Source organism: Chionomys nivalis, chromosome 22 (assembly GCF_950005125.1).
Source record: "Chionomys nivalis chromosome 22, mChiNiv1.1, whole genome shotgun sequence".
NCBI lineage: Eukaryota > Metazoa > Chordata > Mammalia > Rodentia > Cricetidae > Chionomys > Chionomys nivalis.
Window position 1 is genome coordinate 47,285,919 of NC_080107.1, and position 10,618 is coordinate 47,296,536.

The window sequence follows — 10,618 nt, forward strand, 5'->3', positions numbered from 1 at the left end:
TGCTGGTTTTGCGCTAGGAACTAGTTTGAGATAGGGTTTTAACTATGCAGCCCTCGCTGTCCTGGAACTCGCTACATAGACCAGGCTGGCCTCATACTCGAGACCCACCTGCCTCTGCCTCACGAGTGCTGAGTGAGATTAAAGCTGCCTGCTACCCGTCACAACTCAGGTTTCCCTAACAGCTGAGCCAGCTTTCCAGACATCTGTCTATTGTCTTTTTGAGACACGGTCTTGTACTGTAGCCTGTGTGACCTAGGCTGGCTTGGAACTTTGGCATTATTGTATTAATGTATATATGTGCACGGTGTAGGAGGCATGTGTGCCATGGTGCACAAGAGCTTTGTGAAAAAGAGTTTCTCCTTCTACCTTTATGGGGGTTCTGAGAATTAAAAACAGCCCATTATCAGCTGTTGTGGTCACGGCGGATGTGACTGGGACTGGTAGAAGAACAGGATCAGAACCACACAGTCTGCTCATGTTTATTAGCAGAAGGGAGAACCCCACACATGCATTCACAAGAACACCCACCCCTCCCAATACCCTTCTTCTCTAAGCTCCACCCTAAACTTAGTTTGGACCCGTTAGAAAATTTTGGGCTTCTAGCATTTTTTATCTGGAAACCATATGAATGTACTGTCTGGACTGTTTTTCATGTCTCCATCCACCTGTCTCTGTGGGCTGTAGACAAAATCTGCAAGACTCTCCTCAGTCACTCAGTTCTAGATCAAAATCTGGATATAACTCCTTGGTGGTGACACCGCGGGTCAGAGCTGAAAGAAAGGAAGGAAGAATTACTATCCAGTGGAGAAGGTCAAAACCCAAAAACTAAGGCTACTGTCCTAACTGCCCAGACCACCACCTCTGGGACCCAGATTCACACCTAACCCAAATGGCAAAGACAATCTTCCTGTTTCTCTTTCCAAGCCTTGCCCCTGGGGGCTTGGCCTGGCTACACCACATCAACCAAGTATTTCAGCATGGCCTGCAGCCAGCCTTTCAGGCCTGTGTGACCTTACTCTTGCGCTCTGCCTAGGAGACTCCGCCTCCCTTTCTCCACAGGGAAGCTCTCCTCAGAGGCCTCTCCAAGCACCTTATCTTGCACCCTCCTGCCACCTTCTGCAGACCTCAGTCTTCCATCCATCCCCCCCCCCCAGTTTCCTTCACAGAACTTAACATGGCTGCATCTCTGCTCAGCTCCTGACTGGTCATTCTGCCCACTCTGAACACTAAAACCCAGGGCACGTATTTCACCACCATCAGCATCGAGTGCCTGGTACACAACAGATGCTCAGTAAATATTCACTGAAAAAACCACAAAAGTGATAGGACACTGGCTCCAGGCCCTGGGACCTAGGGGTGACAGGTCTCCATCTGACTTCTAACAAGAACACTTTTATGGTTTTTTTTTTGTTTGTTTTTGTTTTTCGAGACAGGGTTTCTCTGTGGTTTTGGAGCCTGTCCTGGAACTAGCTCTGTAGACCAGGCTGGTCTCGAACTCACAGAGATCCGCCTGCCTCTGCCTCCCAAGTGCTGGGATTAAAGGCGTGCGCCACCACCGCCCGGCCAAGAATACTTTTATGGCTGCTGTTGTTTTGATCAGGTCTCACTATGGAACTTAGGCTGGTCTTCACCTTATGATCCTCCTGCCTCAGCCTCCAGAGTACTAGGATTTCAGGTGTGCACCACCAGATTTGGCGACCCCTTTGAGACACTTTCATTTCCGTCCTATTTTCTTCTCCCTCTGGAGGACCCATTCTTTTTTTTTTTTAAAGATTTATTTATTCATTTATTTATTATTTATTTATTTATTATGTATACAACATTCTGCCTCCATGTATGCCTACACGCCAGAGGAGGGCGCCAGATCTCATTACAGATGGTTGTGAGCCACCATGTGGTTGCTGGGAATCGAACTCAGGACCTCTGGAAGAGCAGCCAGTGCTCTTAACCACTGAGCCATCTCTCCAGCCCCCTGGAGGATCCATTCTTAGAGACATGATTCCTCCCTGCTGTGAACCTAGGTTCCTCTGGCCTATGGAATCTTGGATGCCAACAGGGATTTCTGTAACAAGCACTAAAATTGAGGCAGCAGCTGGGCAACACAGCTCTAAAGCCTACCTCACTGGCTGCAGAATATCAAAGTGCACCACTCTAGGTCAGTGGAAGGGCTAGATAAGGCTACCTACACATTATCTTACCCCAAACCAGCTCAACTTCCATGTCAGGCAGGCTGGAGGAAGAGCTAAATCCCACTGTACATCATAAAGAGCTGCCCTGGTCCCTTGCTCCACTTAAGCAAGCCGGCCATCAGAAGTATCCATGGTATCTCAAGGTCTCTGCATGCCGTGGAGATCAGGGACCTTAGTCTAGTCTCGCAGGTGGTTAAGTCCTGTTCAGACTTGCTCCTAAGTAGGCCCTGTGTTTAAGATTCCGGGGACGAAAGCAAGAACTGCACAGCTGCTTTACTGGGTCCCAGGGAGCAGAGGCTGGTGACAAGAAGGTGGTGTATTGCAGGAGCAGGGTAGTTGACAGGAGGGGAATGGCCAGCAAGTTAGGAGACCCTGGGAGGGGAGGAGCCACCTTCCCACCCCTTCATACTCACCCAGCTTTCCCAGAAGCATCTGTGCCACATCCTTGATGTCATTGTACTCATGGAGAAGAGCGATATGGTCCTCCAGTTCAATCACACAGTAGCCTCTAGGGAAGAGCAATGGAGAACGAGCACCATTAGGTGCTGATGAAGGTGGTAGTGAGGCATTTAACAGATATTCACTATATTCCTATTGGGTGCTAGGCCTTGTGACAGCGATGACAGGATGGACCCTGTTCTCCTGAAGCTTATAATGGGCAGGGGTCTACTCATCCTCATTGCTAGCAAACTTGTCTGGTCCCTTAAAAAAGGGGTTTCCAGACACAGGGCTACTATGTGACCCTGGCTGACTCCCTCCTGTGAAATATACATCCCCGTGCATCTTAGCCTCTGCCCTGAGGCTGGTGTGAGGAGCACGGGGAAGAACAGGGGTTGTGGAGAAGCCAGCTTCTCCTAGATGCTGAAACTCCACACTGAAAAGGGCCCATGGCTGCCAGCAGTGCCTAGACTACACCAGAGAGAGAGACCAGAACAGCCACTGACTGCTTTCACCTCCATCAGCTTTATAGACCCTGGTTCTAGGCTTGTCCTAATCTGCAAAGATATTCAGAATCCTTTGGCAAAATCTTTTGTATGCCAAGCTAGTATAGCTGAGTTTGTTACTAGGCACTAATTAAAAGGATGTTTGTGTGTGGCTTGGGATCAACCCCAAGGCTTTATGTACAACAGGTGAGCACTCCACCACAGAGCTCCATCCCTTGCCCTGTTTTCCTGCACAGTGATGGAACCCAGGGCTTTATGCTCCCACACTGGGGAGGCAACAAGACTTGCTCAGAAAACTAGATATTGGCCGGGCAGTGGTGGCGCACGCCTTTAATCCCAGTACTCGGGAGGCAGAGGCAGGCAGACTCTGTGAGTTCGAGGCCAGCCTGGTCTACTAAAGTTAGTTCTAGGACAGGCTCCAAAGCTACAGAGAAACCCCGTTTCAAAAAAAAATCAACCACACACACACACAAAAAAAAAGAAACAAAAAACCCTAAACTAGATATTGTCGCCCACACCTATAATCACACAGTAAGAGGAGACAGCAGGATCAGCTCAAAGCTATCAGTTACATAGCAAGTTTAAGGCCAGTTGGGGGTACCAGAGGGTCTCAGAAAAACAAAATTACAGAGACTTACTCTTTTACTAACTGGGAAATCTCCTTGTCCAGCATGTCCTGTTTCTCCTTCAGTTTCTGAATGTCAGCTTTCAAAGACTCCTCGCTGCTGTCATCAGGCAGTTCAGTCCTGGGAAACAGACGCTGAGTGGCAGGAAAAAGTCATCAGCTGGACTGATCTGGACCCACCGATCAGAGCCTAGGCAATGCCTCTTGATAGTCACTCCTTATTTCTGCTTGGTAATACACCCCTGCCCTCAAATGCCACGTATTTCTCAGCTTTCCTTGGAACTAGTTTTGGCCCAAGTTATGACAAGGGTTATGTGACAGGTTTATGTCGAGTGGAAATGCCATCAGAAAAGACACGTGCAGTGTCTGAGGGCTGTCTCTCCAGGGAGAGAACGTGCTTAACCCTGGCCTTCCTCTGCCTGAAATGCTGACATAATGCTGGAGTATACCAGCAATCTCAGCCTCATGGAGGCTGAAACAAGGTGAAGGATGGAGTCCACGATGGCGGTTATTTGGTATTTTCTTCCCAACCAAACCCAACCCTTAGCAGCTGGCCACTTTGGCCTGTAGTCTGAGCCCAGATCTGCAATGTCACTGGACTTATAGTCTCATTGGACAAGATCTTTCCGAGGCTACACTTCATCTTTGCCCTTTTGGCCTGAGCCTATAAAGCAGTGGTTCTCAACCTGTGACTCACGACCCCCCAAAGGCCATGTATTACGTATCTTGCATATCAGATATTTACATTATGATTTATAACAGTAGCAAAATTAGTTATGAAGAAGCAAAAAAAAAAATTATGGATGGGGTCACCACACATGAGGAACTGTAGGGCTGTGGTGTTAGGAAGGATGAGGACCACTGTTGCAAAGGCTGGCATCTGGTGCTCAGCTTATCCTCAGGAAGTGGGTGCTGGAAGAACTGCCTAGCGAGAAAACAGAGGAAGCTGTGGTTCCTGTCCTTAGCTCTCTGCCTGCCATCAGTCACTCTGCAATTATGACTGAGCACTGTGCCAGCTTTGGCAGGAGTCCCAGGAAGACATTCATCCAGGCCCCAGTATTCAGAGGACACACAAACCAAAGACAAGGGTCTGCAAGGTGGCTCAGCTGGTTAGACCATTGCTCTGTAATCCTGACAACCTTGAGTGTGACACTCAAACCCTGGAAGAGAACCGACTCCTCAGAATTGTCCTCTGACCTACACACTCGCACACTACATTCAAAATTTCAAAAAGGCCACTGAGATGGCCCAGCAAGTAAAGGTGTTTGCTGTCACACCTAAGAGACACGGGTCCTACTCCTGGAGTCCCAGGGCAGAAGAAATGACTCCTTCCAGTTGTCCTCTGACTCCCACTTGTATACCATAGCGCAGAGGATCCTTTCCTACAGTTCCTCATGTTGTGGTGACCTCCCAACCACAAAGTTATTTCGTTGCTACTTCATGACATAATTTTGTTACTGTTACGTGACCCTGTGAAAAAGCCATTCAAATCACAAAGGGGTCATTGTTATAGTGAGCACCTCCTGATTCAAATAAAAAAATGTAATTTTATTTACTTTTTACTTTACAAAAAGGGGATGTGTGTTTTTGTAGTTCTAGCGGGCTTATAACTCAGTATATAGACCAGTCTACCTCCAACTCAAAGATACACCTGCCTCTTGCCTGCAGAGTGCTGGCATTGAAGGCATGTGCCACCACGACTAGCAGAAATAAATGTAATTTTTTTCTATAGGGCTGGAATGATGGTTAAAAGCACTTGCTGCTCTTGCAGAGGTTTGGTTCCTAGTACCTGCATAGGATTCACCTGTAACTCCAGTGCCAGGTCAGAGCTTCTGACCTCTAGGTTCCAGGCATGTACATGGTACACATATGTAAGCAAACACTCATGAACATCAAATTTATTTTTATTTATTTATTTTTGTTTTTTCGAGACAGGGTTTCTCTGTAGCTTTGGAGCCTGTCCTGGAACTAGCTCTTATAGACCAGGCTGGTCTTGAATTCAGAGATCCGCCTGCCTTTGCCTCCTGAGTGCTGGGATTAAAGGCGTGTGCTACCACCGCTCAGCTTGAACATAAAAAATTTAAAAACCTTTTTTGTATTATTAAATGAATATCTTTTTTTAAAGCTTTATGTATTTATTTATTTATTTTTTTGGTTCTTTTTTTTTTTTTTGGTTTTTCGAGACAGGGTTTCTCTGTGGCTTTGGAGCCTGTCCTGGAACCAGCTCTGTAGACCAGGCTGGTCTCGAACTCACAGAGATCCGCCTGCCTCTGCCTCCCGAGTCCTGGGATTAAAGGCGTGTGCCACCATCACCTGGCTATGTATTTATTTTGTATGTAGTGTTCTGTCTGCGTGTATCCCTGCAGGCCAGAAGAGGGCGCCAGGTCTCATTACAGATGGCTGTGAGCCACCATGTGGTTGCTGGGAACTGGACTCAGGACCTCTGAAAGAATAGCCAGTGCTCTTAACCCGTGAGCTATCCCTCCAGTCCTCCCCCGCAACCGCCCCCTTTGAGACAGGGTTTCTCTGTGTAGTCTTAGCTGTCCTGGAACTTGCTCTGTAGACTAGCCTGGCCTTGAACTCAGAGACCACCTGCCTCTGCCTCCCCAGTGCTGGGATTAAAGGAGTGCGCCACCACCACCCAGCTCTCATTTTAATTACGCATCTGTGCATGAGAGCAGATGCCTGGAGGCCAGAGGCAGTGCATCTTCCATCTTCCTGCAGCTGGAGTTCTAGGAGGCACCTGGCGTGCTGACGTGGGTGCTGGGAACTGAACTCAGGCCCCCTACAATAGCAGTCCACCCTCCAAACCAACAAGCCATCTAGATCTCCATGTCCAGTCTTTTTCTGAGACAGGGTCACTCTGACTCTACAGCTCACTATTCGGCTGGACAGCAACTCCTAGGGTGGTTGTTGTCTCTACCTCAATGCTGGGATTACATTATGTTTGTGCTTCTGCACCCAGTTTTCACATGGGTGCTACTGAGTTTATGTGGGTCCTTTCATGGCAAGCACTTTCTTTCCAACCGATGCTGACAGTTTAATTCATTTCTCATCACCTAACATGTTGTACGTTCCATATTTATGTCCACACCACTGTTATCCTGGTGAATTCCAAGCAGACAAGGACTTTGTGTGTTTGTCCACTGCTGACACCACAGGGCCCACAGCAGTAGTTTGGTACACAGTAGACAATATTCATTACACGAAAGACCCAACAACTAACCAACTAATTATAAGTCTAAAAAGAGCTTTGAAGAACAATGTGCTAAGGAAGCGTCTAGAATTGAGAACCAGAAGTGGGGAATAAGGTTTTTGGAAGAAGCTGAACTTCAAAGGGTAAGTGGGTGTTGGCTTGGCCAACAGCTCTAATAAAGGGTTAGCCTAGGGAGTTCTCCCCAGGTATTGACACTCAAGCAAAGCTGGATCCTTAGCTTTGTCATAGAAAAGAATATCAGGACAAGCCCATGAGAGAAAAGCTATGGTTTATTAAATAAAATATATTTCTTCTTTCCTTTTCTTTCTTTCTTTCTTTTTTTTTTTTTAAAAAAAAAAACAGGCTTCCTCTGTCAAACAGTCCTGGCATTCACTTTGTAGACTAGGGAACTAACTGAGATCTGCCTGCCTCTGCCTCCCAAGTGCTGGAATTAAAAGTGTGCACCACCACCGCCCGGCCTGCAGAAATAATACATTTTTAACAGATTTAAGAACAGGAGTTAAGGGCATCCTGAGAAAGAATGAGACAAACTCAAGTAAGGGTGTGGGCTTCCAAAGAAGACTTGAATTTGTAGATTTTTTTTTCTTATTTTTTTTAGACAGGTTCTTACTACACAGCCCTGGCTGTCTATGCAGACCAGGCTGGTTTCCAACTGCACTGAAATTCACCTGCCTCAGCCTCCCAATACCAGTACCTGGTATTAAAGCATAAGCGCCACCACTCCTGGCCACATTTCATTGTCTAGGCACACACAGGTGACTTCTGAAATTATTCCAAGGTTTGCTAAGGCATTTTAAGGTGATGACATGGTTCCACAGTTCCTGAAACCTGCCTGACAGGTTTAGTGGATCATTAGACTCTTAGATCACAAGGGTGCAGAAAATTAGGATAGCATCATCTCCACTGTAAACACTGTCTCCTGAGACTCCTGGAAAACTTCCGGGTGAGGAGAGATGCACTATCCAAGGCCCGGCCTTCAGTCTGGCTTACTGACATCTTACCACCCCTATTCAGAAATTTTTCTCCCTAAAAGAATTATAAGGGCCAGTGAAATGGTTTAGCTGGTGACAAGTTCGAGGACCAGAGTTGGTTCCCTGGTGGACAGTGTGGAACGGAAGAACCAACCCTCAAAAGTTGTTCTTTGACCTCCACATGTACTCTGTGGCATTCAAGAGCCCACCACAAACCTAAACTCATTTTTGGGCAATTTTTTTCTTTGAGACAGGGTTTCTCTGTAGTTTTGGAGCCTGTCCTGAAACCAGCTCTTGTAGACCAGGCTGGCCTTGAATTCGTGAAGATCTGGAGGCAGAGGCAGGGATTAAAGGAGTGCACCACCACCACCCGACCTAAACTCATTTTTAAATGTAATTTTAAATTTTTTTAAAAAAAAAAAAAAAAAAGCCAGGCATGGTGGTGGTGGCATAAGCTTTTAATTTTGGTACCGGGAGCCTGAGGCAGGTAGCTATGAGTTCAAGCCCAGCCTGGTCTGCAGTCAGGGGTACATAAAAACATTGTCTCAAAAAATAAAAAAAGTTTTAAAAGGAAATATTGTCTTTATATTGGCAATATTCACAGCAAATATTGTGCTGGAATTCCAAATTCTAAAATCAGGTTCTCTCTCTTTTTGTTTTGCTTCATTTTTCAAGATAGGGCTCCCTTGTGTAGCCCTGGCTGTCCTGGAACTCACTCTGTACACCAGGCTAGCTTGAACTCACAGAGATCAACCCACATCTGCTTCCCCAGTGCTGGGATTAAAGGCCTGAACTACCACCATCCTGCTTAAAGTGCTCTTTTTTTCTCCCTATGTCCCCATAATTTTCCCTGGCATTTTATCCTGACTCCCCAACATTTGGGAGTTGCTGAGGCAGGAGGATGATGAAAAGTATTTGTCAGTCTGGGCTACAAAGTGAGATCATGCAGGGCATCCTTGAACACAGAGTGGGTTTGGGACCTGCTTGGGATACACGAGACTGTGAAGAACCAGCCTGCCTCCACCTTCGGCTTAAAGGCCATCTCATTACTAAATAAAAGGGGGAGGGGGGAAGCTGTTGAGACTGGAGAGATGGCTCAGGGGTTAAGAGGTCCCGGGTTCAATTCCCAGCAACCACATTGTGGCTCACAACCACCTAGAATGAGATCTGGTGCCCTCTTCTGGCCTGCAGGCACACATGCAGACAAAATACTGCATATAAAAGAGAGAAAGAGATCGATCTGTCTTGAACCCTACCTTTGTTCAAAAGGTTATATGACCACCTATGACTGCCTTCTTATGCCCACCTTGCAAGCATGTTTATGTTTCAGGGGCCCATGTAGGACTAACTTGTTATGCCTCTGTTCTGCTCCTGTAGCCCAGCCTATTTTGCTACCCAATCCCCATTTGGAAACCCCCTACCCGAGTTGTAAAGGCCTTGTCTTCCTCACACCCGTGGCTGACCTCTCGAACCCCGCCTTAGGGGGAGGCAGTCTGTGTACACGGATAGCAAAGCTTGTTTTAATTGACTTGCCATGATGATTTGGGTCGGTGGTCGTTCTCCATCCACCTTGGGGATTAACGACTGTATGACAAAAGGCATAAAGAACAAAAGGAGCTACTCAAAAGAAGTGACCCCTGGTTCATCGAAGGGAGTGCTTGAAGAGTCCATCTTTGGGGATGAGACGAAGGACGGCTGAAAAGGAGCTAGCTCTACCGGTAGTTTAGGGCGTGGCCAGCATCAAGAGAGATTCCCTGAGTGGGAAGCTGCTTGCAGGACTGAAGGCAGGGCGGGGTGAGGAGGACAGAGCTGCGAGCAGGAGGCGGCTGGAGAAGCGTGGGCATCGGACAGGTAGGAGTGGAAGGTGAGGACCCCGTTTTAGAGGAAGGAAAAGTGGGACCACGAAAGGACCAATGCCTCAGAACAGCTTGGCGGCGGGAGGCTCGGGAGAGGGGAGATGGGCGGGCAGGTGTCGGGATGCAGAGGGGCAGAGGGCGGGCTGGGGCTGACATACTCACCGGCGATCGGAAGGGCCCATAGCAATTTCGGCCGAGTCCTGAATCAATCCTGGGGAGAAACCCGAACAAAGGGCTGATGAGATGGGGCCACCGAGGGGGCGTGGGAGCCGCAGAGGGGAGGAAGCTAGACTGCGGTCCAGCTGCAGGGCATTACCCTGAGCTACCGGGACGGGGCAGGGGCCTTTGAGGTCGGGGTGCGCATGGTGGGAAGGGAACTGGGAGGAGAAAGGGCTGCGAGAGGCCTGGTGAGGGGAAGTCTGGGATGAGGCGTGAGAGTCGGAAAAGGGCTGGGAAATGAAGCGCCGCGCGCTCCTCGCCCACCTCCTGAGCCCCGAGGTCCGAGGTACCCGGATCGGGGTCGTCTGATGCATAGAAGGGTCCAGGGTTAGGGTTTAAACGGCTGCCGCAGCGCCTTCAGGTAACCAGAAATCAGCGATGGAGACCACCAAGCGACGCCCGTCAAGCTGCGCGCGCACCAAGCTAGGGAGGTTCCGCCCCTCCTTCCGATAGGCGGCCGAACGGGGTCATGGCTGCGCGCGCAGCTTTCCCCGTTCGCTCCACCGGTTGCTCCCGCCTCGCGGCAGTGCGGCCACGCCTCCCCGTCATTCATCGTTCTCGTCAACCAATGGGCTTGGAGAGGGAAGGCCACGCTGC

General features: G+C 48.5%; 1 protein-coding gene across 1 annotated transcript; it reads right to left on the reverse strand.

Moving 5' to 3' along the window:
* Positions 1-478: 478 nt before the first annotated feature.
* On the reverse strand, positions 479-10,462 carry Swi5 (SWI5 homologous recombination repair protein). The gene is made up of 5 exons (XM_057754761.1): positions 10,286-10,462; positions 9,965-10,013; positions 3,772-3,893; positions 2,603-2,697; positions 479-770 (listed from the first exon to the last, which is right to left on the reverse strand). Exons 1-5 carry the CDS (start codon positions 10,333-10,335, stop codon positions 706-708), a joined length of 381 nt encoding a protein of 126 aa, XP_057610744.1. The 5' UTR covers positions 10,336-10,462; the 3' UTR covers positions 479-705.
* Positions 10,463-10,618: the final 156 nt, after the last annotated feature.

Coding starts and splice junctions, on each gene's coding strand:
- Swi5 (XM_057754761.1), bottom strand. CDS start 10,335: ATGCATCAGACGACCCCGATCCGGGTACCTCGGACCTCGGGGCTCAGG. Junction 2,698..3,771: donor ATTTCCCAGTTAGTAAAAGA/GTAAGTCTCTGT, acceptor GCTCTTCCCTAG/AGGCTACTGTGTGATTGAAC. Junction 771..2,602: donor GATGCTTCTGGGAAAGCTGG/GTGAGTATGAAG, acceptor CCTTTCTTTCAG/CTCTGACCCGCGGTGTCACC.